This window comes from Tenrec ecaudatus, chromosome 7 (genome assembly GCF_050624435.1).
Source record: "Tenrec ecaudatus isolate mTenEca1 chromosome 7, mTenEca1.hap1, whole genome shotgun sequence".
In the NCBI taxonomy this organism is placed as follows: domain Eukaryota; kingdom Metazoa; phylum Chordata; class Mammalia; order Afrosoricida; family Tenrecidae; genus Tenrec; species Tenrec ecaudatus.
In genome coordinates, this window is record NC_134536.1 from 7,816,858 (window position 1) to 7,844,498 (window position 27,641).

The window sequence follows — 27,641 nt, forward strand, 5'->3', positions numbered from 1 at the left end:
TCCCCCACTCCACCCCTCAAAAAGAAAAAATGGGGGATCAAACTGAATTTTGCCAATTAGGGAGGTCAGGGGAGAGTGCATGGCAGTCACCACAAGGGACCTTCGTGGTTCTTTCGCTCACCTGCCTACAAAGGTTAGCCTAGGATCATCTGCCCGAAACTCCCAGTCTATCCTAGCGGTTTCCTGCCCCTGCCAGGCCCAAGCGCGAGCGGCGAGCCCGGTACCAAGGACAGCGCCCCCTGGCCCCACCTGCTCTTGGGCTCTTGGTGGGCGTGCCTAAAGGCGGGGCCAGTGGGCGTGTCTGGAGGCCGGCCCAGGTCGCGGGGTGGAGCTTCCGAATGACTTGCTGCGTCCGCTCCCCCGGAAGCTCAGAGAGCGGCGGGCGATCGCGGCAAGCGGAGCTGAACCAACTTAGCTGTGCACCCACGCGGGCGATTCACCGCGAACCGCGGGCGATTCACCGCGAACCGCGGGCGTACCTCGGGCGAACCACCGAACCACCGATCGACAGATTGCGCTTCGCAGACTCGCATCCTCAGAGAACCGCGGAGGCCGGAGCCACCCTCCTCCATCCGATGGCTGGGCTCGGAACGCTGGTAACACCGGGCCTCTGTGGTCCACCAGGCGCAGGAGATGGGCGCGAGCCACGGTCAACGCGCCGGACCACCAAGCCACGCCGCGAGCTTTCACTCCGCGCAGCCGAGCTGCCCCGGGTCCGCCTGGCGCCCAGCGCGGCGGCGGCGGCGGCGAGTCCTCACGCAGGCCCGTCGAGACCACGCGTGGACCCCTCGCTGCAGGCGAACCTGCTCCAAGCCTGCCTCCCCTCCTCGGACCGCGACCCTCTAGCGGCCTCCCCGCGAGCGCGGCACACCACCACGGATCGCATTGCCGCCGCGCTCCGGCAGCCTCACCGGCCCAGACCACCTCATTACGGGGAACCGGGGGTGCCGCGGCCGCCTCATCGCGAAGGGCCCGCCATATCTCCCCGCACCAGCTCGCTCCGGGCGCCTCATTCCGAGCGCCCCACCGCCCGGACCGCTTCGATCCGTGCCCGACTCACCGCCCAGGAACGCCTCAGCGCCTCCCTCCGATTCCACCTTAGCGACCCGGACCTCCTCACTCCGGGGAACCTGGAACGCCACGACCGCCTCACCAGCTCGGGACGCCACCTGGGCCCGCCCAGCTTCCGATACCTCGCGGCGAGCAACCGGGAACGCCTGGGCCGCCTCATCGAGGCGGAACCGGAACCGCCCGAGCACCCCGGCCGCCTCACCCCGCCGAGCCCGCCACACCACCCCGGCGGCGGCGGCGGTGCTGCCGCGCCTCACCGCCTCTCTCCGAGCCCGCCGCGCCACGCGGGATGGCCACACCGGCCGGGCCCGCCCCAAGCCGAGCCCCCGCTCCCGCACTGGCACGCCGCGTCGCCGCGGGCCAATTCTCTGCGCGCCCGCCTCGCGGCCTTGGACCGCATCAACGGCCTGGAGAACCCCGCCGTCCAGGTCCAGGACCACCTCCCGCCGAGCCCGCCCTTCCGCCCGGGGCCGCTCCACCGCCTGGGTCTGCCGCTCTCGGAGCCCGCCTTGCCGCCCTGGATCTCCACGCTGCCCCGCACCTCCTTGCTCCGAGCGCGCCTCAGCACCCTGGACCACCTCTCCCCAGGGAACCGGAACGGCGGCGGCTCCCCGGAGCGCCTCACCCCGAGCCCGCCGCCCTACGCCGAGCCGGCTCACCACGCGGCGCTGCCCCCCTCGGGGGAGCCCAGAGTGCCTCACTGGCCCGGGCCGATGCACCGCCCCGACCGCCTCACGGCCACGCTTCGGCCCTCTCACCGCGCCGCGCCGCAGCACTTGGGCTACCGCGACCACCTGGGCCGCCTGGCCGGGGCCGGCCCGCTGCCTCCTCGGGGCGCCGGCTTCCCAGAGCACCCCCCGCCGAGCCCAGACGAGCCCGCAGCCCTGCCGCCCGAGTGAGCCACCACCACTGCCACTCCACCTGCCAGGTGGCCTCGCGCCACGGCCAGGTGCCCCAACAGGTCCTTCAGCGCATCCCTTCCCCCCCTCCACACCTGAGCCCGCGCCGCCCACCCACCCCACCCCCGCCCGCATGCCCCCAGGCTGCTTTCCTTGCCAGATGGGCCCTCGCATTATTAAACCCATTTTCTTGGCCACCCTCTCTCTCTAACCTTGCCCCTGGGCTCTTTATAGCGACACTCTTTCCAAAGACTTCCGTTCCCGCGCCCGCTGGCTTCCCCTCTAAAGGTCCCTCCTGGCACCTGACTGCCCTTAGGCCACGGCGCCCCGGGGCTCTATTCCCTCAGCTCCAAGTCTTGGTTTAACTGTCACCTCCTTAGTGGACTCATTCCACTTAATACCCCGCGTTTCACAAAGTTCCATTATTTTTCAAGTCTTAACACATACTTTTTCTAGTCATATTATATATATATATATATATATATATAAACCAATCTCGCTCCTCTCGCTCTCTCCCCCACACACGTTCTTGTGAGCTTCTAGCACTCCTGATTCGGAACGTCTTTTTAAAAAAATATATATATATATATAGCATTAATTATATTCTAGCATAGTCGTGTGTTTGTAACACACTATACCCACCGCGCCAGAATGTAAGCTCCCTGACTGAAATGAATTTTTGTTTCTTTTGGCAATTGATTCATTTCCAGTTTTGAACAGTGCCTAGATATAAGAGGCACTCAAATATTTGCTATAGTTAACGTGAATATTCCGTATTAGCTGTTTTATGTATCTTTTTTAGAAATTTTGAACCTACTATATCAAAATATACACTCCATTGGGCTATTTGCCTACAGCTTAGATTGTTGTAGCATATTTTCCATAATGATTCTACGTTAAAAAATAGTGTACAAATATCTATACATCTAGTACTTATTCCATTGGTGATATTCATAAAACTAGGTCATGTATTATGGTGCAGTATATTACTTCAAATAACCCTTCTATATTAAGGGACATAGGAGTCCCTGACACAAAGGGTTAAGTGTTGGGTAGCTAACCGTAAGATGCGCAGTTCAAACCCACTCACCCTTCTATGAAAGATAAGACTGTCTCTTCCCATCAAGATTTACAGTCTTCGAAACCCGTAGAAATTCCGCTGTCTTTACAGGTTCGGAGTCTAAATCCACCTTAAGGCAGTAGGCTTGATTTTTATTTTGGTGGGGGGTAGGGAGTTCTTAAGAGCTCTACGTCCCTCTTGGGGTTCCTACAAAATGATTCGGTGACACTACATATAAAGTTGGGCTCTCTTCTGGGCAGCCTGTTAACAATGAAAATAAGGGGTGTGTGTATCCCCAAAGAGGGCCGTTCCCCTAGACTTAAAGATTTCTTCTCACTGCCATCAAGTATATTCCTACACCCAGCAACCCTAAAAGTCAGGGTAGAATTACCTCTGGGTTTCCAAGACTGTATCTCTTTCCCCTTACCCTGGCCCCACCCAACCCTGCCTGGCCTATTAAAAACAAACAAACAAACAAAAGAGAAAAACAACCAACAATGCTCTGTTTGATATCAGGGCTGTTGCCATTCCTAGTCTGGACAGTGGGGATTCAACACTAACCCTTTTCGGGAGTAGAAAGCCTGGTCTTTCTTCAGCAGCATGGCTGGTGGTTTCAAGCTCCCGAACTTGTGGTTAGCAGCCCAATGTATAACCACTATGCCTTAACCACTATGCCACGAGGACTCCAGGATTAAAAGACAAGTCCATTGAATCCCAGAAATGGAGAGAGGGACCGCAGTATCAAGAGGCAGCAAGAAATGGAACATGGCCTTGTGGCCCAAGGTCCTGGTGCTGAGAATCTCCAAGTGGACAGCTGTAACACTGAAGCCAGGGACAGAGCAAACATAACAGTCTCTAGTGGTAGAGAGATGCTGGCACCAGAACCAGGAGACTGCCACAGAACAGCAAGGTGGCTACCGTGGGCATGCCAACCCACTGAGCAAGAGACCTCTAAGCATGAACATCAGGCAGGAGGCTCACTGGTGAAGCTAACGCACTTTGTAACACTGGCCTGAGAAAGGCTGAGGACTGCAAAAGAGGTCTCAATGAGCATCACCAAGAACAAGCCGTCTTAATCAAAAAACTGTATCCAGTGATTCCTGATCCTGGGCTGTAGACTGCTCCTTCCTTCCCAAAGAAGCTACAGAACTGTAAGTATGTTCTATAAATTCTATATGTCCATTGCAATGACTTCTCAAACCTAGCAGAGACATAAAGAGTGCCATGGAAGGGGGTGGCTGGTGTGAGAATTGGTTAAAAAAAATTAAAGGTTGGAAGATTGATTTATAAAGTGGATTCCTGTGAGGAATTCTGTGACGTACTACGTCAACAGTGATGATAATTCTCCCTCCCTGTGTGAAGTTAGGTGAGGTGTTTCACATCTTACAGGGGCAAACTGCAATCCAGTGATAGGCCTGGATAGCTGCTGCAGATTGCTGTGAGTGGACCTAAGAATCGGGGAGGTGAAATCAGGGAGCAGGCTCCATGGAGCAGTGATGTCATCTGTACAATAGAATTCACTGTGTCCTATCCAGGTCACCAGCCATCAGTCAATCAGAACCCCACATTCTGATAGGGAGAAACCTGGATTAATATGTTCCCCAAATGAGTACGTTATCGCAATTAAAGGAGCTCGCTTCAGTCTTCCTGAGATGGATTAATTAAATTAAAACAATAGTAGTAACATTTGGGGTGTGGTTAGGAAGGTGACCATACTCAGTATCTTTACATGCTTGGAATGTGTACCATTTTAACTCGAAGTCAAAGTTTCTACCTACCTGAGCAGGTGATTTAGACATGCGATCCGGTAAATGAATAGCTAAGAGAACATTATGCTTATCGTATTTATAAATTTAAGCTATGAAAATGCTAAGAATTAGTAGTAATAGTGAACTGTTAATTACAAAACCAGACTTTAAATGGAAATAGACAAAATGTGAATGAAGGGGCTCCAAAACGTTTGAGGAAAGACATTTTTCCACAAATTTTTGCAACCCCCTCAAACATGCAATATTACCTAAGGGAGAGCAACTGTAAAGTTTTTATAAGTTACATTCCTTCAACCAAAACTGAAGGCTTACTCGTCTTTTCTGAGCAGAAACACTGCCCTTGAGGGCACTATGAAACGCCTGTCAATTATCTTCCCCAAGGGTTACAGACAACCATCTTCCCATACACAACATGAGTGTGCCTGCCTCCGGGCTCCTGGCCAGCACTCTGCTTCAAACCATTTTAATGTCTGCCAGTTTGATGAGGAAAAAGGAGGTCGTATGATTGCTTGGACTTGCATTTATACCCAAGGCTTACCAAGTTGTATTGACCACTCTGCTGTTCTGTATGCACTGCCTGAGCTTAGGTTTTGCCATTTTTCTCCCCAGTTACCAATTTTCAAGAGGAGTCCTCACCCAATCAGTACATTGGCACAAAAGCTGAAATCTGTTTTCCCAATTTAGCATGCATCTTTTGACTTAAGGATAATTCTTCTTGTCATCAAAATAGATATATTCACCTTGTCTTTTATGGATCTTAGGTTTCTACTTCTATTTCATGAAAAATTTTCTTAGTATTCTATTGGCTTGTTATGCAAACTTACCTATAATTTCCGTAAGAACGGGTGCAGCTTTGTTTTCTAATAGATTAATGTCTTATTCGGCTTCAATTTTAACTTACCTTTAATTTCTGTAAGGAGAAGTGTAGCTTTGCTTTCTAATAGATTAATAATTCCAGTTTTTAGTTGCACACCGTTCCTATATATATTTGATCGATTTCTATACTATTCTGTTTCTCTGATCTACTGGGAGCTTCAGTTTTTGTGGTTGGTTGTTTTGAAAGTCTCCCACCCCCCAACCCTCCCAACACACACACCTCTTTTTGGTTCCTTTTCTAGCAAGCTACCTAACTTGTTAGTTTCTCAGCTAGGGATTCCAGTTTGCTATCAGGGCTCCCATGAAGCTCTTAAGAACTGTCTGATGTGCCCTTTTGACCCCCAAAACACACGACAACCTTAGATGAGCACAGGCACTGGAGTCTGGCAGTCAGAAGGTAATCCTGCCCCAGCGCTTCCTGCTTTTACCCATTGTGTGCTTCAGCATGTTCATTTGTGAAACGGGGGAAATGATGATCACCTCTTTCAAAAGCTTGTTGAATGATAAAGGAGCTGCTTATAAATATAACGTAGAAGGAACACCATTTAAAAAACATTTCTCTATCAATAAGTATATAGTCATGTGTTTCTTAATAAATGATTAGGCAGAAGTAACCTTATTTAATCTCAGATTGATTAAATTGTTAACTTATGAAACATGTATACAGATATATAATTACCAACACATATATAACAGTTCTCTGCACACATATATAGAGTTACGAGTCAGAAGCAACACAGAAACATACATACATATATATATATATATATCTTAAATGTGGAAGACATAAATGTGTGCATATCATTTTATAAAATTAGGATATTTTCCATATAATGACATAAAGATAGATTTACTTACCCACTGAAAGATAGGTCTTTTTCTTCCAATTATACATACAAATAGCACTTGATTGCCCACACTGGGAAACAGGCACATTTCCGCAGACATTTATTTTATAAAGTATGTTACTTTCGATATCAACAGCTTCCCATGTATAGCTGAAGAAGAAAAACCACATATTACTGTCAATGATCTGTCAATATTTAAACTTCTAGCTTTACATCCCAGACACATATGCTTAAAACTACCACAAAGTAGGAGACATAGTTGACTAATCAAAAATACTACAGTTAAGAGTATGTTAAGTTTAATAGAAGCCAGGGCAGAAACCACTCAGCCACCTCATTCTGGATACGGTAAATATGTTCAGAAGCCAGCCCAGGATTCTACAACCATCAAAATACTATAATTCTATTACTAATTTAAGAATATTAATTTATATAAGTAATTACTCTAGAGTCAAGTTTAGTGTAAGACAGTACACCCTCTCTCCTCACTAATGGGCTATCAATAACCAATATTTCACATTTCCTAAAAACTGACTTGACCTTTTACAACTTCAGTCCAGCTCTGAGCTGGCCAGATAAAGTTGTGCAGTGAAACAACTATTCTGATTCACAACTACACAAAGGTGTATGACTTCTAGGTCTTTAAGACAGGTATCAAAGGTATCTGGGCCACAACAGATACCAAAGCAGTACTACCTTGAGAACAGAAAGCACTACCTTGGTGAAGTGACTGTTCATTTCCTAGAACTCACCTTCCACTGTACATCGGGTAATGACACAGCACAAAACACCAAGCAGCCCACCATTCCTTGCCTAGACGCTTTTTGGTATCTCCAGCAAGAAAGGAGCCGGCTCGTTCCTGTTGGCACGCAAAGTGCCCAACTGTTCCTGTAAACCTAGTCTGGGACCTGATCAGAGCCTCCTGCCAAGAAGTCCAGCTAGCTAAGCACGTGTAGGGTAGGGTTGCAGAGTATTCCCTGAAGGTTCTGACAGCCACGTAACGGCCACAAACCTGAAAAACAGGCTGGGCTCATGCCAGGCTTGAAAGCAGCTACCAGTGACATCAGCTTTTAACATCGATAATAGCTGAGAGTCATCTCCTCGAGTTAGGTTTAGACAACATGAGAGAATAACCCAAGGACTACCAAGCTGAGAGAAGGTAATTAGCAAAGGCTTGTCTCCTTGGGCTCTCATTAACTTGATTCATTTGCTTCACCAATGATTAAGCCCTTGCTATGTGGTAAGCACTGGAGAATAAGTACAGCAATGAACCATATAGTGGGAAAATTCTGCTCTTTTAGAGTATAAAGTCCACTGAAGAAGGCATAAAATAGGCACCCAAAAATGCACTGGATAATTCCACCAACTAGTAGCTGCTCTGAAGAGATCGAAAAAGTGTAAAGTGATAAGAAATAACTTAGTGGCCACTGTAGACTGGGAAATTTTCTGAGAGTTTATTTGCACTGAGACTTGAACGACAAAAAATGTAAAAGCCCAGGTGGAAAATGGAGGCCAGGGGGATTGCTGAAAGCAGAAAGCAAGCCATTGCCAAAGTCCTGAGGCAAGAATGAACTTGACCCATCAATGCAGGAGAGGAAGGGTTACACTAGCCGTGGGTTGGAGGAGAGTGGTCCAGATGAGGTTTTGAAGGTTTGGTGAGGACTCAGTCACAGAGAGGTCAAGCAGACAGATAGAGAAGACCATGTGATTTTACACTAGAAACAAAAAGGAAAACCATTTAAAAATGCAAAGAAGTTTCCCATAATTAAAAAAATGTTTTTATTGTGGTTTAGATGCAAGTTTATAAAGCAATTTGGCTTCTCATTCAACAGATTATTTATAGGTCATTTCATGGCAATGGCTGCAGGGCCCCTCAGGGTGTCAGCACTCCCCCCCCCCCCCACTCTCATCTTATTCCCTATCTCCATTCACCCAGCTTCTCTGCCCCTGACTTTTACTTTTACTCTTTGGGTTTCATCCAGTTGAATGTTCTGAGAAGCACATTCCGCAGGGGTTTCAGTGTTCACTTCAGGCCTATTTGGCTATAGGGTGGTCTCACGGACTGGTGGGTTCAGTTCTAGGTTTGAAGGGTACCCAAGGACCAGAGTCTTGGAGGTTCCACCAGGCTCTTATCAGACTTGAATTTTGTTCAACATTTTCCTCACCCATCTGGGACCTTCTTTTGTATTGCTGGTCAGAACTGTCTGAAGCAGTAGTTGGGCACCATCTATTTCTTTTAGTCTCAGGCTAGTGAAAGGGTGTGGTTCTCGCTCTTAAATTTTCTGCTAGTGTTTGTATTTGCAGCATGCCAGTAAAACTTTCCCATTGTCAACTGCTGCTTTGGCAGAGGCACGTTTGTAAGTAAAGTAAGGGTAAGGACTACGTGGGCTTGGGAAGCAGAGACCCTGATTATTTGGAAATCGGGGTTCCTAGAAAGGAACATGTTGCTCTATTCAATTCTGACTCTGTTCCCTATCCTCATTTCGGGTTTTCTTTGTCAAAACATATCAAAATAATAAGTGATGTGGGATGATGAACGGAGGACCTATTAAAGTGCTTCCCTGCTGGCTTTTCTAAAGGTGGGTGAATGAGCAACAGATGGCAGGGCTGCCCTCCTTCCAGCTGGGGCCTTCAGTGCCACGCAGTGCCATCTGCAGTGGAGGCAACCGGACCTCATACTCCTCTGCCCAGCCTTTGCCAGTAGCTTCATGATATGACATGACGAGCTAAGAATAAAGCAGTCACAGACTTAAAAGAAGAGCTTGTACCAACACGCGTGTGAAAGCATCTGAAAAATGCCCACCGAACTTTGTCACGACACTTAAAAATGAAGAGGTCCCCACTGCTAAGAGTCAGTACTTGGGAACGTTCTGGAGAGCAAGTGCTCGACCCATAAGTGAAACTGCCTCGTGTAAGTAACATTGTAAAGAATTTAGTTTTTCCATTTTAAGCGCTTTAAGAAAGGATTACTTTCTATTCCAATCCTGAAAGTGGTCAAATATGCCACAGTTTAAATCTTGTCACAATTAGTGTCAACCAAATGGCGACCTGGAGATGGCATAAGATTGTCAAGTTCCTGTCATACTATAGAGTAACAGATCGATTTGATTTTAATAAAATTCTAACAAAACAGAAAAGGCCATCCCTTTCCAGCTACTTGCTTGTTGGAAGAGGTACTTGTAGGAACACTTCCCACTTTTAGCAATTGTTCACATGGACCGAAATCATCGGATAATGACGGCCCTTGTGGAAGAGACTGCGAACTTTCTTCATGTATGGGGACACCACCACATGCTGCTGATCGACACATCTGAGGTTGTTCCTAGTCGGAGTTCTTCCTCAGACTGTAAGTGTGGGCCATCCCTTTACCCCCCACGTCCAATTCTGCTTTCTCCGTTTCATCAGCTCGAACGGGCAGAGATGAGGCAGCCCGTCCGACCACCTCTCTCCCCCTCTGTTGGGGTCCCTGGCAGTACTACCAAGTGGACTCCGCCCTGCTTGCACTCTCCTCTGCAGCCAGGTTGGGCTGTGCGCTCCAGTGTCTCTGTCCTTCTCAGCTCAGCCGACAGCGGCCGTGACAAAATCCTCACCAAGAGCCCAACCCTAATTGTCATCAATATCTCAGATACGCTGTCATCGGCCGTCAGCGCCAACAAGAAACGGGAGGAGGGGCAGAAGTTGCACATGAGGCAAGTGGAAAAAAGAGATCTTGGGTTTTCAACCCGAATTCTGTGGTTGAAATACACCTCAGATGTGGATAATTCCACTAGAAGTACAAGCTAAACATATAGGAATTGTAATGCCATTTTCCTCCTGACTCTAACCACATTGCTTCTGCTGAAACCATCTTGGAATACTGTAGTCAGTCTGCATCTGTTCAGTGGCACAGAGGTTCCATTTTAACCTCGTTTGGTTTAAATTTCATAATATCCTGAAAGATGCTGGCAGATGACCAATTAGAAGAAAGCGCACAAGTCATATACTGTCAAGCAACCTAGAGACAGGAAGGCGTTTCTACTCTCCCAACACCACTCCAACAAATGCCACATTGAAAGCAGCTCTGCTCAAGACGAAACCGTCTAGTGGCAGCAGTGCAGAAGCAGCAGAGTGAAAATGTCAAGTGTTAAGCCGTGTCGAGCTAACTGGCCAGCACAACTGCTTATAATTTAGAAAGTTGACTTAATGAGAAATACAGGGCCAGCGCTACCGAGTAAGTTATAAATTTTGACCTAAAAGGGGAAAAAAAAGTTCTAAACCAAAAGCCCTCCGGGTTTGACTGTACAGTATTTATAACTATTTCACATTGATGGATTACTGTGATACCTTTCAAGATTTCCGTGTCATTTCTGGATAGCTGCAAAACTGCAATACAATGCCGCGTGCTGCTTTGGGTTCGGTTTTTAAAAGAGCTAGCATCTGAAGTATATAAAATGCAATTATAAAATTTACGGTATGCCCAACCCTTGAAAAAAAATCTTACAAAGCCTGACTCCTTCCCTCCAACACCACACATACCCATAAATGGTAATTCTGTTCTCTCATTTATCATCACGTATCCATATTACTTTGAAATATCATATGTCCCTCACTCCCTATGAACCTTGGGTTTTGTGATAATGGTCAAGTAGCTATTAAACCGTTTATTACTCACCTACCATGATCAGTATATAAAGCAGGATAGAAGCACAGTGGACGCTGTAGTGAAATTAATAAATATATGTGAATCTATAATTTAGGTGCCTTACAAAAATCCCTGTTGGACCTATAGGAGCTAAATTATATAATGCATGGGAATGGGCTGGGGGTTTTGTTTCCCCCCAATCCCCCCCCAAAAAATCTAAATTTTCAGGGACAATGGAAATGCTGTCTTTCCTACCTGAACATCCCACAAGATTTTCCTAATTTGGGCATGTATCCAAGTACTTGAACAGGATATTCAAGAAATCATTTAGCTCACTACTGCTCCAACTCAAACATCCAATCCACTGGCCTTCGAAAATCCGGAACAGTCCGAAATTGAGCAGGAAAAGAAATGACAAGAAAGAATAAGGGCATAGAATGAAAGAGGCAGGCCTCCCAAAACGGGTATTTGCAGCAGAATGTCAAGTTCATAATACAACCACTGTTGTCAACAACTTTCTTCTGTTGACACTAAGAGAAAAATTTGATCTTGGCATGATGATCTAATCTGGAGGCTGGGAGAACACATGAGTTTGACACAGCATGGCCAGAGCTTATATAGGAAGTAATTCACTTCCTATTTTAACAAACCCACAAAGCTGTGTATAAAGATATGGGGCCTGAAGAGGAAAAAAAAAAGTGGGGGAGTGGTAAGGAAGCACCGGGTTTGTCTTTAGTTTTCACTGATAGTGCTAGGCAGGGCTGGGAAGCAGGAAGCCAACAGTTCAATAAAGAGAGGTCAAGGCTGGAAGCAAGACTTTAAGTCAAGCATGTCGTCTAGTTCAGCCTCAGAGCCAAAGGCACTGGGAGTAGACTGTGGAGGAGCCAACAATGGTTTTTAAAACAGCATCAAAAGTGAACAGCATAGTCAACTTGAAATGAGAGGCCAGCTTCCCTCTAAAATATGTCCTGCAATAGAGGAAAAGGGACTCACAGCTGCACCCACAAGCCTGCCTCTCAATCCTAGCCCCACCACTAACCAGCATTGTGGGGACACACTTGATCTCTCTGAGCCACAACTTCCTCATCGACAAAACTATGCTAGCCTGCAAGGTCACTGGGAGAGAACATAAGACAGTCAACATAGACTAGGAGGTAATGCTTTCACCTGGATGAAAGATGCAAAGGGCTTCAAAATTGAGTGTACCCACTAAAGTTGGGTGACTTGGGAAGTCCCAACAGAGTGTCACATGACAACAGGGCCTGCTGGGAGGCAGTCTGGTATTTGGAAGGAATCAGAGATGGCATTGAAGCAATAAGCACTTATCTCTTGGATCATCTCCACAGAGCTGAGAGAGCTGAGATTCAAGATGGCGTGGGTGCATACATGCACACACTGGCTGCCACTGTGGACTTCTCAGGTCAGGCAAAACAGTGCTGGGCCTACCTAATCCTGCACCATTTAGCCACCATCTGCCACAAGGGCAGAGGCCTACGGAGACTGGACTTCTGGCAGAAGAGCAAGGAAAGACAGCACACATTCTTCTTAGAGAGGTTTTATTGCAATGCATGGGATTTTTAGTAAGTTGGCCAACCACAACAGCAATCTACCAAAAAGGAACCCAGCCCTGGACGTCAGGAGCCAGCCTGTCCTCTCTCGGCTGCTAGCCACGTCTGCTGCAAGTTTTTGCTCAGGTTGTCTTGCTGGGACCAGGATACAGCCATGCCTCCCCGAGACCCTGCTCCAGGCTGATTTTCTAAAGTCATGAGGGTCTCTCCTTCTTCATCCCTTCCTAATGAACTGCCTTGAAAGTCATTCCAGCCATGGGCATGGCATATCCTTCCTTTCAGAGGTGTCATGACAAGAATATAGGTCTGGCCTTCCCTAATTTCTGGGCCAGTCAGCTCAATTAAGGAGCTCACCACGCTAATGAGGCAAAGGTCAGGAGCTCGTAGCCCTTCACAAAGTCCAATTCGGTTGACACAGGAGGGGGGAAAAAACCTCTACTCTGAAGACTGGTCGGGCTTCAAATGGCAAGCTAGCACCAATAGTTCAGCAAAACCCAACACAGTCGGGGAAGAGGAAACACACTCCATACACATACACACAGCCAGATCCAGTCTCCGCTTTATGCCCTCATGGAAGAGTGCATACGGAACAATATTATGTCATCCTGTCCTTAAAAGCTGAGCAGTTACACACCCTGCACAATACTAAAAGGATTGCAAGCATCATCATCAACCTTTTCACAGTACCAGACCTAGAGTCTAAGGAAGTCAGCAGCCTTACCTAGGGCCGCAAATCCAGAATGTGATAAAAGCTGGCATTTGAATGAGACCCATCTCTGGGGCATGTGTTACAGCTACTGTTAACCTACCAGTTACCTTAAGGAGAGAAACCAGCTGTTCACTAAATTGCTATTCTTACCTGATACTCTTGCTTCCTTTCTTCTTAAGAACAGTAATCAGAACAGCACATATTTCCATCACAAGTAACAGCCTACTTGACTTTGTCCTTCTCTGTCTCCTTGCTGGTTAACATCATTGTTCCTCTTAAGGCCACTCCCTCCTTCTTCACCTGTTCATTGGCCCCCTAGTTCTGTTTTCATCTTACTTAACAACCAACCCTTTCTTCCCCCGGCTTCTAGGGCATCACTGGCCCTTGATTCTCAGGTGCTCTTTCTGTCAGCTCTGGTTTTGCTGGTTTCTTGTCATCTCATTGGCCTCTGACGGTTCGGCCTACAGTCCCTAAGTAATCTCGTCCAGTCTTAAGGTTTTCCACCTATCCCAGAGCAGTTCCCAGATTTCTACCCAGCCTCTTAAACTCCACATTCACCACTTTAACTGCATCTCAGAATCAATATGCCCAAGCCAACGTCCTTATCCAAGGGCACTTCAAAAAGGTCGTGGAAAAAAAGATCCATTAACTTTTCATTTCATTTTTCCACCAACTTTTTGAAGGTCCTCCAATTTCCCTTCCCTAGACTCGCATTTCCCACAGCCTCCTTCATCTCAGAAAATGACAACCCCATCCTTTCCTCTGTTACTGTCAATACCCCTCCCTCAGTCAAAACTGCAAACGCCAAGTGTTACCAAACCGTGAACCACATTACCACCACCTGCTCTAAAGGGTCAACTCTATAGACAGAGAAGGCGGGGAGGGAAATTGGTGTTTCTAATCTTCATTTCTTGGTGGTGAGTCACACATTTGCAGCAGCAGACACCAGGTGGAGGGGGCGCAGAGGAACAATAAGGGTGACTCATTGGAGGTGAACCCCTGTCACTTCTAGGAAACCCTGTCTTCAGTCCGTCCATTCTGGTGACTTCCTTTTCTATGTTGGCAGGCCAGGAGCTGAGAGAGTGCTTGAGGGAGTTTGGGTTTTAAATATAAAACAATGTTTTAAAAAGTGTAATTGATTTGAGAAGTTCTTATTACAGATGAGTGTTACACGTGGCCAAATCCTACAGCCAGTGTGTTCTTGTGTGAGCTTCCCATTCCACTTCTGTTTTATTACAGCACACAGATGTGTGAAGACTATTCACACAAAGGCTTTAATTAAAAAGATTGGTCCTAAACTTCCCCCAAGGCCTCCCACTAGCAATCGAATTTCAAAGCTCATTTGCCAGTTTTCCATACCCCTTCCTCCTCCCACTGCCCCAGAAGACCCTAGAATGAAAACTGCATGAATGCTTTCACAACCTCTGGGCGCCTACAAGGCTTCTGGAGCTCTAAGAGCAGTCGCTCCCGCAGGAATCTCTCCTTCACCCAAGGAACTTGCCCTCCTTGTTTATTGCACCTTGATCCCCCAGGGGATCTCAAAGCAGTATTCAAAGGGGGTGGGGGGGATGGAAATCCCACTCCAGGTCTCCAGCTGCCCGGAAGGGACACATTTCCTTTTCAAAGGAACTGGGAGGGCCTCGAATCCATCCACTGTGAAAGCCCACCACCAGGCTAACTACCAAATAACTGAATATAAAAATAGGTCTCTGGCACAGGTCTGTGGGCACCTCAAACTTAAACAGGCAGCTGTTGGAGCTAAATGGTTCCGGGAGTGCTCCTGCCATGCAGCCCCACCGCCACCTCACAGATACCAGGGACCTCAGTATATGCCCCCCCTCTTCTAAAGGGGAAACCAGGAGCTCCTTCTAACCACCAAGGGGGAAAAAAAAAGCTTCTGGGAAAGTGGCCTGACTCCTACAAGAGACCCACAAGGAGTCTCCCTTTTTCCTGTCAGCGGGATGTGGCAGCCCTCCTTCCCCTCGGCCTGGGGGTGAAGCCAACACCAGGACTGGCAGGAAAGGAGCCTGGGCCCCACCATTCCCCACCTGGCACCCAGCCTAACCCCACAACTCCTGTGACCAAGTCCCGCACCATTGACGCTCACTGGAGTCAGAGCTTCCTGTACTTCACCACTGAAGGAATCCTGAGCAATGTCCACCTCAGCCGCCCAGAATTTTGGAGTAAATCAGACCCCGAGCTCCACATAGTTTAGTGGTTTCAGACTTTTATTTTTTAAACAGAAGCCTTTCATTCTCACTGGGATTCTACACGGAGAACCTTATCTAAGACAGATAAAGAAGAATTGCTCTCTGGCTGAGATGGAAACCCCCAAGGCAGAGGGAGAACCCCAGGTGCAGGCTGCTGGTTGAAAAAATAAACCACTGACCTAATGCAGGACTATAATCAGTGGTGAGAAGCAGCAGCAACTACCCCCACTGCCAGGCAGAGTGAGCCCCTAGGATAGCCCAGGCAATAAATACCTTCTTGTGCTGACCCCACTCCTCCCCCGCCACATGTCAGGCTCCGGAAAGAAACTGAGCCTTGGAGAGCCCATAACTTGCCCAAGGCCTTCAACTAGACATGGGAGGAGCCCAGATTTAAAAACTGTACACTGACTTCCAAACTCAGCTCCCACAACTCTCAAAGAGGAAATGGAGGATCTGCAAAAAAGGAAGGGATGCGAGCAGGCCAACTGAATAGTCCAGGACTCCTGCCTTGGACCCCATGCAGGCTGGGTGCTCCGCACCCTGCCAGAAGCAGGCAACAGGAGGTTGCAGCTGCTCCTGCTAGGAACAGGGCTTGGATATGTCTCTTAGGAGGATGGAAAAGCACCCAAGCCCAAAGGCCAGCCTGACACACCAGCCGGAGGCACACCCTGCCCACCCCTCAGCTGCCCCACAAATACTTTCCAGCCAACTGCTGACAACTGCTTCCAACCCTACCCTATGCAGCTGCACAAGCAGGCAGCGAGGATCCAACTGGAGAGTGAACTGCCAAGAGCACAGTGGAGAATCCCGCCGTGAGTGGGGCACCAACCCTGAGAACGAGATGGCAAATCTAAACAAAGACACGGGACCCAAGGAAAAGGCATTAACAGAGGCTTTGGAGCAGAACTTCAAATACACCCTCAGAGATGACGATGAGAGCCTAGTCACCAGGCAGAAGGAGCGGCCACCAGAAAGAGGCATCAGTGAAGACTTTGTGGAAAGAAGAGACAAACAGCAGACAAGATACGCAGCACCTGCACAGCCCCTAGAAGCGAGGTGGTGAGCTGGGAGACAAGGCAGTGCAATTCTTCTGGAAGCTTGTCCTCCGACGAGAACCAGACACAACGTATAAGCAAGCAAATAAACAGGAAGCAACACAAAGTATGGGAAGACAAAGTGGGGGAAAAGGACGGTTGAATAGCCCAAATAATCAAACTCAGACCCAAGCAGAGAACATTTTTCCAAACACACAGACACTCACAGCTTGACTAGGTGCTAGGCCACAAGGGAAATGTCAATAAATTCCACAGAAAAGCTGCGATTATACAGACCACACTTACCACAATGGAAAAAAAAAAAGCTAAAATAACCCCCCAAAAATCCACTTGCCTGGAAAAATTTTCTAAAATATTAGTGGGTCCAGGAAGTTGAAATATTTCGAATGATTGGAAAGAAATGTTTTAAAATTGAAGGGTGAACAAAAAAACAAAGCAAAACTAGGTTCGTGCTCCAGAACAAGGGTCCTCTGCTTTTATGGGCATTTCTTAATTACATAAAGAGGCCAAAAAGCAAAAATCTAAGCTTTTGACTCCAACTGGAGAAAGGAAAACCTAGGTAGCAGTAAGAGGAGAGCAAAAAAGGAACACAATGAAAAATGAATGGTGAAGACTAAACAAAAGTGTCTCTGAAAAAGTAAACAACTCTTCAGTGAGTCTGAATAAAGACCACACAACAAAACATGGGGAACTTTTAATTCATCAGCAGACAGATATTTCTGAAAGCATATCCCCGAAAGAAAGGCCTGAATAAGCATTTCTTCAAAGAAGGCACCCAAATGGCCAATAAGCGCATGAAAATACACTGGGCATCATTAGCCATTAGAGAAATGCAAATCAAAATCACAGTGAGATGCTAACTCACACTCAACTGAGATGTGACACAATGTCTGCAGGTGACAATAAGGGGGGGGGGACGAATCCTCATACACTGCTGGTGGTGATGTCAAATGCTTCACTCAGACCCTATGGAAAGCATTTTGGTAGTTCCTCCCCAAGTTAAACATAGACTTGTCATTTTAAAAAACCCAAGCCCCAGGCTGTTGAGTGGATCTTGATGCAAAGTGGTCCCAACAGGACACAACTGAACTGCCCCCTTGGGTGCTCAGTGTGGCAGAGCTGCCACATCTTTTCTCCCAGGGAACTAGGTGCATTCAAACCGTGACCTTCGGGTTCGAACAGCTGAGCACTTGGCCACCAGGCCACCAGGGTTTCAAGAACTGAAACGGGTTCTCAAAGACGTGTGTTCTCCAGAGAACCCTGGGGAAGCCACTTGGTGAAACTATGACAGTAGTCAAGACTCTGTCCCCTGCCAGCCACCACTTCCTTAAAAGCACCGACAGTCTTACGGGTGAATTCTACCAAAACTGAGGGAACAGAAAATGTCAACCTTATATAACAACTATTCCACAGCATACAGAAATACTAGAAGCTAACTAGCTCATTGCACAAAGTAAACATCCTAAATTCCAAAGTATGTCAAGAATAGCATAGCAAAGAAAATATAATATTGCAAAAAAAAATTTTAATGAAAATATAATATTGCTTTAACGGCAGCTCCAAACATCCTACTTAAATATGAGCAGATAAAACTGAATATCTGCATAAACGGGAAGGAAAAGAACTTTCACCCTTTCCTCACAATACACAAAAATTAGCTCAAAAAGTTACCAAGGAGCTAAACTTTTAAAAAAAACTAAAACAAACAGAAAAAAATATTTGTTCTCAACGAGGGTGGATTTTGCCCACTATGGGTCATTTGGCAATGTCTGTAAACATTTTTTGGACCCCTTTGGGTAAAGGCCAGGGATAATGATTAACATCATACAATGCATAGGACAGCCTCTACAATAAAGAATCATCTACCCAAAATGTCAATAGTACTTAGGTTGAGAAACCCTAGGGTAAGCAATGAGTTTTGAGACTATAAAAAGCACAAACCAAAAACAACAAAAAGATTTTAAAAAGATAAATTCGTGATCACCAAAATTAAAAGTATCTGCCCTTCAAAAACATTTACATTTTAAAAAATGAAAAGGCAAGCCACACACTGGAAGAAAATATTCATACTAGTTACTATACATCTCTGTCAAAGGATTTGTTTCTAGAATACACAGACCTCTTAAAACCCAGTAAGACAAAAAGAAATTCCAGCCCCCTTTCCCTCCCGCTCCACCTCCCCACCAAGGAAAGGATATGAATAATGTGAATTGGGTTCTCCAAAATGGCTATCTACTCAGATTGTGACCTTAATAAGAAATTGGGGCTTTGCAGGCACAATTATGTAGTTAAGAGGATACTCGATAATTAGGGTAGGCCCTGAATCCAGCGACTGACATCCATATAATACACAAACTCACTCAGAAAACTATGTGGAGGAGGAGAAAGGGATGAGAGTGATGGGTCTGTAAGCCAAGGAGTGCTGAAAGCCACCAGGCGTGGAGCAGAGACTTACTTCCTCAGAACCTCCAGGAGGAACCATCCGTGCCATCTCGACTTCAGATTTCTGGCCTCCTCAACCAGGAGAGAAGATGTTTCAATTGTTTTAAGTCACCCAGTTTGTGCTAATTTGTTGTGGCAATCCAAGAAAATCAATAACAAGAAGCAGGTTGTTTTAATATACTTTTTATTGTGAATTGAGTGGAAGGTGCACAGAGAGCATAAGGTTTGACATTCAACAGTTCAAGTGCATTTTGTTTTCTCTGCTCGACTACAGCCCCCACAGTGGCACATCACATATCCCACATCTTGTTTTCATTCTTCCCTTCCTCCTGACCTTCTGAACTTCTGCCCATATTTTTCTCCTTCTCTGTCCTGGACTTTCTACTGTGGTGACCCCCTTTCAGCACAATTGGTAGTGGTAACTAGGTGTCATTTGGTTCCTCTGGTCTCAGGGCTGTGCTTGTTTGATTTTCATGACTCCTCTTTCCCCTGGCGGCAGCGATCGATAGATGCCCCTTAGATAGTGGCTTGCATGCTGCAACCTCGGGGGCTACTTACCAAAGCCGGCTACAGAACACTGCCTTTGTTTTCCAGCTTTGACCGCTGAGTCTTGCCACACTGTTCTGTCACTATTAATGGAAAACAATTTCGTTTTCTTTCTCTGACACAGGTGATGGCTGTCACAGGTTTTAGTGTATCAGAGTTGGTCTTTTAAAATATTAGCAAAAGATTCCAGCAGTCTGTGATAAGAGTAGTACAAGGCATGACTATTCTAGCAATAAACAATACAATGGAAAGTCTATCATTAATACATGAAAAGTGGGGCGGGGGCAATAACAATCTCTGCCAGAAAATGCTCAGTAACTTTCCTGGTGAGCCATCAGAAACATCCCCATTACAGTGAAACACCCCTACCCATCACTGCAATAACCAGCATTATACCGTGAGCCTAGTCAATATGCTCAGGCATGAAGGCATAAGAGGAATTAAGTTTAAAAAGTCATCCAACATTGTAACCATGTGCAGATGACCAAAGTGAGTAAAATCTATCTAGAAAATTCAAGGAACAATGAATCAATTGGCAAACTATAAGAACTAATAAAAATATAGAAACAACCAACTACTGGTGTGTTTCTGAGATGCCAATAAAGACAAAAAAATTTTAAAAAGCTACAGATTAAAATAGTTCATAACATGAACAGCAACAAAAAAGCTACCAACATCTAAGAAGATGCAAGGCTTTCCTGGAGGAAACTGGATTACTTTTACCAAAGAGGCAAAGGGCCAGTGGCTGCGATGCAACGAACAGAAAGCGTGGCACGCTCATACAATTAGGGAAACTAACAGGTCACGATAACTTATGAATCCTATGGAAACTCGGTCAGTGTAAGGCTGGTGGTGAAACTTGACGAGATGGATTTTTTTTAATTCATGACAAAAATAAATGCCCATGTCTCCCAAAATCATGCAGGGAGGGACTGGGGCAGCAGATGCACCCCTTTCCAGAGAGAGGGATTTGGAGAGCCTGAGACCTAGTTATTGCAAGACTCTTGCTGGCCAAGATCAAAATTAAGTATTAGAACCCACTGCTGTTGAGTTGATTCCAACTCACAGGGTCTCACGTGGCAGAGGAGAACTGCTCCCGAGGGTTCCTGGGATGGAAATGTTGGTGGGAGCAGACAGCTCCATCTTTCTCCTAAAGAAAGACTTGTGAATTAGCAGCTCAGTGCTCATACCCCACTGCACCAAAATGGTCACACGTGACTTGATTGACTTATAGCAACCCTGTAGGACAGAAGAGAACTGCTCTTGTGGGTTTTTGAGAATGAGTCTTTATGGGAGCCGTTAGCCACCTCTTTCTCCCAAGGAGTAGCTGGTGGGTTTGAATTGCTGACCTGGCAGTGAGCAGCCAAAAATGTAGGGGGAGAAGAAAAAAAAAAGAAAACCTCAAACTCACTGCCATCAAGTCAATTCTCAGTCATCCATAGGACAGGGTAGAACTGCCCCTGTGGGGTTCTGAGACTGTCATTTTATGGGAGTAAAAAAACCAAGTCTTTCTCCTTCGTATAGCTGATAGGTTCACACTACTGACCTTGTTGGTAGCAGCCCAGCAAGTAACTACTGTGCCACCAGGGCTCCTTGAATAGAGATGAGAACCCCAAATGAATATTCTCAATCGCCTTCTGAAAATTCCTTTCTCTATGAAACACTGATAAGAACTGAGAATGGAGCGTACCTTCCTGGGACTTTGTTGGGGCGCTGCCACTCTACAATGTAATCAACGAGACGGGATGGGACTGTAATCAGCAATCCTGGGCTCCTACACTCACACACACGTTTGGTTGAAATACATACATACAACTGGACGTTGTCCAGGTTTAACATGTGGTTCAAATTAAGCATATAAGCATTGTTCTTTTGGAAAAAATCTCAGGGAAAAAAAAATCTCCTTAGAAACAGCAACTAAACCAATCTCAGCTCCCAGCTGGCTTCGTTATTCTCTTGTCCTCAATATAATGAAAACTTTCCAGCATCTATACCCAAACAATTTGGGGGGAACTTGTTCTGTATAAAAGTTAAAGTACTTAACTGCCTGAAATACTCTTAAGTACTTAACCATGCCAGCCCAATGTATTATTTTATAATTAGTACAAACCGTTAGGACTTCCCTCGTTAAGGATGTTGTTAACCCTGAAATAAAGGGTGGAAACCCGCCTATTATATAGGTAATAGGGCATCTTGCAACGTTTAAATTGTACAGTGCGAGGAGAGGCTACTAACAGGCAGCATTTTGATCACGCCCGCCTGGTCTCTGCGCCCACAGCTGCCCCCTCCCAAGGGCTTTGTCTGGTCCTGCCCCTTGATTAGAGCTAGTCCTCCCAGCCTCAGATTCCTTCCTGCCCCCGTGCCTCTGCGCCTGGGCCCCAAGGTCTGTAGCTCTGACTTCAGGAAACGGGCTCTTTCCACCACCTCCTGAGAAACACCGGAATGGCCAGAATCACTACCTTCTTCCCCTGAACAATTCTCTTGATGCTTAAAAAACATATTACTGAATCTCTCCAAAGAATCAGCACTTACTTCAAGTGCTACTTGGGGCCAGAGACTTTGGGAAACATGCCTGAGTTGGCCTTGCCTTTCCTCACCGCCCCCCCCCCCCATCCTCCCCCAGAGACCTGGCCTCTCCCTGTATGAGAAGGTAGTTACAGCAGCTGCTGAGATGGCCCCTCCAGCCAGCTTCCTGTCGCCCCACCCCCACCCTCACTCCCCAATAACTCATTACACCAGGAATGTACCCCTGCCTACTACCCCCACCCAGGGGAGGGAGAGAACTTCTCCCCCACCTAGCAGCCCCTGACCTCCCTTTCTCCTGGCTCCTTCAGGCCAGTAGGTAAAAAAACCTCAGGTTCTGAATGCTGAGCTTGGGGGAGAGGCCGTTTCCTAGGAAATCTAGCTCTAGTCTCTAAAGTGCCGGTGAAATGGTGTACCTGGGCTCTGCTGGGTTGGCGGTGGCCCCAGGCACCGAACCACAATAAGCAGGGAACAGTGGTTACAAATTTCTAACAGCCAACTAACTCACTGCCATTTGGAATATGAGTCTGGCTGCCAGGAGGGTTTGCCTCTCTGAGCACATGGAGTTGGGTGAACTATTTACACCAAGTAGCCACCAAGGCAGGCATGAAATGGCGCTGAGCACACTGCTTCGAGGGCACTTGCACGTGAGCTCGCCAGACTGGGTTTCAAAAATGATCTCGTCAGACTGGGTTTCAAAAATGATCAGTTCATATGTGCACGCCCCAAATAGGCACTAGGGTCAGCAAACTTTTTTTTTTTCCGGCCTGTTTTCTCATTAAAATTCACAGCTTTTTGACACTTCTCAAAACAAAAACCTTTAAGCTGAGGTATCAATTTCATACAGGAACAGGGAGGAAGAGGTTCCCCTTGCAGGTAGGTACTGCGTTTAAAGCAGAGATGGAGGATAGAGGGGCAGGAGGGGGGAAGGGGGGTGGAAAAATCTCTGAACACCAGGACAATTCCTCAGGGAAAAGAAGTGGAGCAGAGCCCAGGTGTGAATAGTCCAGTAGATTGGATGTCCATAGGGAAATGGGCAAAACACCTAAAACTGCAACTTTGAAGAAGCCAAGGGTCAGAAAAGGCACAGCTTACCATCCCAGCAATGCATAAAACCAAATCAACCAGACTCCCTGCCAGAATTAGAGCTCCTTTATTGTGAAATACATAACACAATAAAGGAGTAAGATAGCATGATGATCAAATTTGGGTGTTGAGTATCTTCTAGAAAGTTACCCTTCTACGTACTACTTAGCTGGCTCCTAAGAGTATTTCAGGATTTATGAGTTGGGAGCAGAGTGCATTTGTAGGCTAGGGAGTTCTGCAGTTTGTATCAGAATGAATCATCAAAGGCATCTCAGAGTGCAAAAGATTGTTACAAGCATTCTTGATGTTGTGTTTCTGTGTTTGAGTGTGACTGAAGACTATAGCTAAGCTCAAGCCCACTACCAGGGAGCCAATTCCAATTCATAGCAATTCTGTAAGACAGAATTGAACTGCCCTTATAGAAAACCTTTATCCCCAGGAGTGGCTGGCCTTGAGGTTAGCAGCCCAACTCAGAACTCCTAATGTGATCAGGGCACCTTACAATGCGTACCAATGCTCATAACACTCTAGTCCCCAAAAGTATGTAAAGAGAAAAAAGATTCCATGTATAGATAGTCTGACTAGTCAGACGGGTCATTTCATATTGCGAAAGCAAGCCCCCACCACTACCAATCCCCACCCTTATCAGCCATGGCATCTGGGTCTACTCTGGAGGCCAAGTTTACCCTAACTATTGAGAAACAAATTCCAATTTTCTAACATCTTCAAAGGGACCGCCATCACCAACCCCGCTTAATTCCTTTCTTATGGATGTTTCGCCCAGCCAGCAACTCTGACCTTGCTTCAGAGATACCAAGGGCTTCTAAGTTGCCACCTTTCTCTTTATCAAGCACGTGTTCCTGGAGCAACTATGTATCTCATGGCGGCTAACTGGCTTCCCTGCTCCCCTTTCTGCCCCGCCCTCCCAAAATGAGAGGGAAAGAAATCGCGAACGCGGGCCTTGCCTAAGGGTGGCTGTTGTAACCTTTGTCTTTCTCTCCTCCTAATGCTGGTTCCTGCAACTTCTCAACTCCAGTGTGCTCCTAAGAACAACTCGGAGACAAAGGAAACCCACCCCCTCTGCCACGCAGTCCATTCCGACGCAGAGCGACCCTACCATGGACAGAAACGAACTGCCCCCGGAAAAATTCCGAGTGTGAATCTTTACAGAATCGGGCACTTTCGGCTTTCTCCCTCCAAGTGGTTAATGGGGTTTGAACCGCTAACCTTCAGGTTAGCAGAAGGGAAGGATAAGGGCCTCATCCCCGTGCCACACACTAAAACTTCAGCTCCACTTAGAAGGGCCTTCCTTTCATTCTGCGAAGGAACGTGCGAGCGCCCGGGGACCTCGTCGGGCTCACCAGAGGCTGGCTGTTCGCTACTCTTTCAAAACTTTTCACTAGGTTTCCATTTTTTTTCGAAAGTTTAGAAAAGAAAGGAAAGCTTGGATTTCCGGTCATCCCAAATCGTCCCGCGAAGGCGAGTCACACAATTCACAGGACTGGAAGTTCCCGCCGCGTGACCCAGCCAGCACTCCGTGGGGTGAGCCGCGCGGGTTCCCAGGGCGAAGGCTCCACAGGCAGCCCAATCACCCCGACACAATGACATCATGTGAGCAACTAGACAGGAAGCTATGACTGGAGAGGTGACGGCTGAAATCTTGACAGCAGAATAGGGGATAACCACCACCCATTCCCCCAATTTAAAAAAAAAAAAAAACGTTTTTTGAGTCGTCTACTGCAGAGAAGCCCTCCACGACTTTAAAAAGAAACTGGAACCCCACATGGAGGAAATCACTCAGAAATGAAAGCAAACCCAGCCGGCCCCAAGCCATGGTGGGCTGCCACTCACTGGTAAGTCTCTCCCAAGCCCAGGGACCCCACCCAAGCCCCTCGCTGGTGGGATGAGGACGGAGCAAAGACGCCGTTCCTGCCCCCTGCAACTTTCCCCGGCGTGCTGCGGACTGCGCTCGGGCTGTCTGTCACCGGGCTGCGACAGGACAGCGCACCGAGCGGCCCCTCACTTAGGGACAGCTACAAGTGGTCCGGGCCAGAGGGCGTGGGGAGCCAGCACCCCACGCGCGGAAGCAGAGGAACCTCGGTCGCGGCTCCCTGGCCAGCACGCGGCCAACTTTCCCTGCCGGGGTGGGGTGAGAAATGGACCGGGACCAGCGCGGGACCCCCGGGTCGAGCGCGGCCGCCGACGACCCACCTGCACAGCTCCGAGAAGCCGGCGCCCTGGGCCGCGGCGCCTGGGCCCCGCGGGCCGCCGATCGCCGAGACGAACAGCAGCAGCTGCAGCAGGAGCGGGGCGCGCAGCGGGCGAGCGGCGAGCGCGGGCCGGGCGGCCACCATCGCTGCGGGCTCGGGGCGGCCGCGGCCGGGACGGGGTCGCGCCGCCAGGGCGGAGGCGGTGGTGGTGCGGAGACGCTGGAGCTGCGGAGCGGCAGGAGCGGCGGCGACGGCAGCTGCGAGCGGCTCGGCTGAGCTCGGCGGCGGCGGCGGCGGCTACCCAAGAACCGCGCGTCACGTGAGCACGCGGCGCCGCCCCCTTCCGTCACGTGACCGTCTTGTTCAGGTGATCCTGGCGCTCTTGCCCGGGGCGCGTCACGTGAAGCCTGGCACTGCGCCCGGGTGGCTGGGCGGGCTGGCCCAGGTGTGAGCGGGAGGCACGAGGGCCAGATTGTCCGCCCAGCCTCAGTTTCCCCTCCGCTGCTCCCATGGGGTTATCACAGGAGCTCTTCCCAACATAGAATCACCATTTCCCATCTACCAGGTACCGCAGAAAAGCTGGTGATACAGTGGTTTCGTGTTGGTCTGCTAACCATAAGGTAACCCGTTGAAACCCACCAGCTGGTCCACCAGACAAAGAGGAGGTTTCCTACTCCAGTAAGGAGTTGCTGTCTGGGAAACCCACCAGGGCAGTTCTACCCTGCTCAAGAGGTTCACTATCAGTCGGAATCGATTCGCTGGCAGTAAGTTTGACCAAGGTACACAGGAGCCCTGGTGGCAGAGCCCGCCAGTCGCTACCGCAAAGAGAGATAGGACTTTCAACTCCCTTCTGTAAATATTTACAGCCTAAGGAACCCACAAGGACAATTCTACCCTGTCCTCTAGGATGTGAGTCCGAATCCACTTGATGTCAGTGAACTTTTGAATACATGTACCAGGTACATCTACGGAATGGTAAATGGAAGCAAAGAAGACTTGGTAAAGTCTAGGGTCAGTGAACCAGGAAGGCCCTCAACAAGATGGACTGATACAATGGCTGCAGCAGTGGGCTCAGACAGAGTAACGATTGTGAAGGTGGGTCAGCATGTTGGACCAGGTAGTGTTTTGTTCTGTTGTACCGAGTTGGAATTGATTCCGAGGCACCTAGCAACAACCAGGTATAAGGAGAGTTGAGGACTTACTCGCACCGCCTAGACACCCTCACAGCCCTGTTCTAGATCCGGGTTGGCCAGATTGGACAGGTGTCTCTTTTTCTATGTAAAGTTTTATTTGACCATACCCCTTCACTTACGTATTCTCTATGGTTGATTTTTGTCTATGACAGCAGAGTTGAGTAGTTTACAACAGAGAGCACCTAGACCACAAAGCCTGGCATACTTTACTGCCCAGCCCTTTATAGAAAAATGTTGCATATCCCTGTTCTGCTGAGCTCACTGCCATTGACTTGGTCATAGCCACCCTATAGGCCAGGTAGGACTATCCCTTGTGGGGTTCTGAGACTGTAACTGTTCATGGGAGTAGAAAGCCATGTCTTTCTCCTGTGGGAACAGCTGGTCATTTCCGACTGTCAACCTTGGGGATCACAGTCCAATGAGTTACCACTGTGCGACCAGGGCTCTTTCTCCATAAGGGGTTCATTCTCCATAAGGGGTTCCCAAAAGTGTGAAACTTGGACCACACTCATAGTATGTTGCTAAGAGACTAGAAGCTATGCCACTGATATTTCTAATACTAACCAAGTCACCCATGGTTGACAGGTTTCAGCAGAGCATCCAGACATATACAGACTAGGAAGAAAGGCCTGCTGATTTACTGCCAATGAATGCCTTGTGGATCACAACAGAACATTGTCCAACTCAGTTGCTTGGATGTGTCAGCTTTGGGGATCAATCGCTAGAGGAGGACATCATGTTTGGCGAAATAAAGGACCCAGTGAAGGCAAAGGAGACCCGTGGTGAGATGGATGGGCACAAGCGCCAAACCGGTGAACTCAAACATGACAGCAGCGGTGATGATGACAAAGGACCAGGCAATGTTCTGTTCTCTCCGAGAGTTCACCATGAACTGGAGTCAACTCAATGGCCACTATGTATCCCTAAGTGATAAATAAAGCTACCTTGCCTGAAA

At 47.8% G+C, this 27,641-nt stretch overlaps 2 protein-coding genes across 4 annotated transcripts in view; one reads left to right on the top strand and one right to left on the bottom strand.

Moving 5' to 3' along the window:
• The window catches only part of IGF2R (insulin like growth factor 2 receptor), an 83,771-nt gene extending 57,986 nt beyond the window's left edge, over nucleotides 1-25,785 (bottom strand). The window contains exons 1-2 of one of the 3 annotated variants that reach the window (XM_075554296.1): nucleotides 25,495-25,785; nucleotides 6,534-6,673 (exon numbers count right to left, since the gene is read on the bottom strand). In XM_075554296.1, coding sequence (XP_075410411.1) covers nucleotides 6,534-6,673; nucleotides 25,495-25,637 — 283 coding nt within the window. In that variant the 5' untranslated portion in view covers nucleotides 25,638-25,785. The remainder of the gene's footprint in view (nucleotides 1-6,533; nucleotides 6,674-25,494) is intronic. The other 2 variants (XM_075554295.1, XM_075554294.1) reach the window with 2 other exon arrangements.
• On the top strand, nucleotides 339-27,641 carry LOC142453066 (uncharacterized). Its single transcript, XM_075554193.1, has 3 exons — nucleotides 339-4,181; nucleotides 24,320-25,860; nucleotides 27,272-27,641. Exon 1 carries the CDS (start codon nucleotides 339-341, stop codon nucleotides 1,968-1,970), a length of 1,632 nt encoding a protein of 543 aa, XP_075410308.1. The 3' UTR covers nucleotides 1,971-4,181; nucleotides 24,320-25,860; nucleotides 27,272-27,641.

Coding starts and splice junctions, on each gene's coding strand:
- LOC142453066 (XM_075554193.1), top strand. CDS start 339: ATGACTTGCTGCGTCCGCTCCCCCGGAAGCTCAGAGAGCGGCGGGCGA.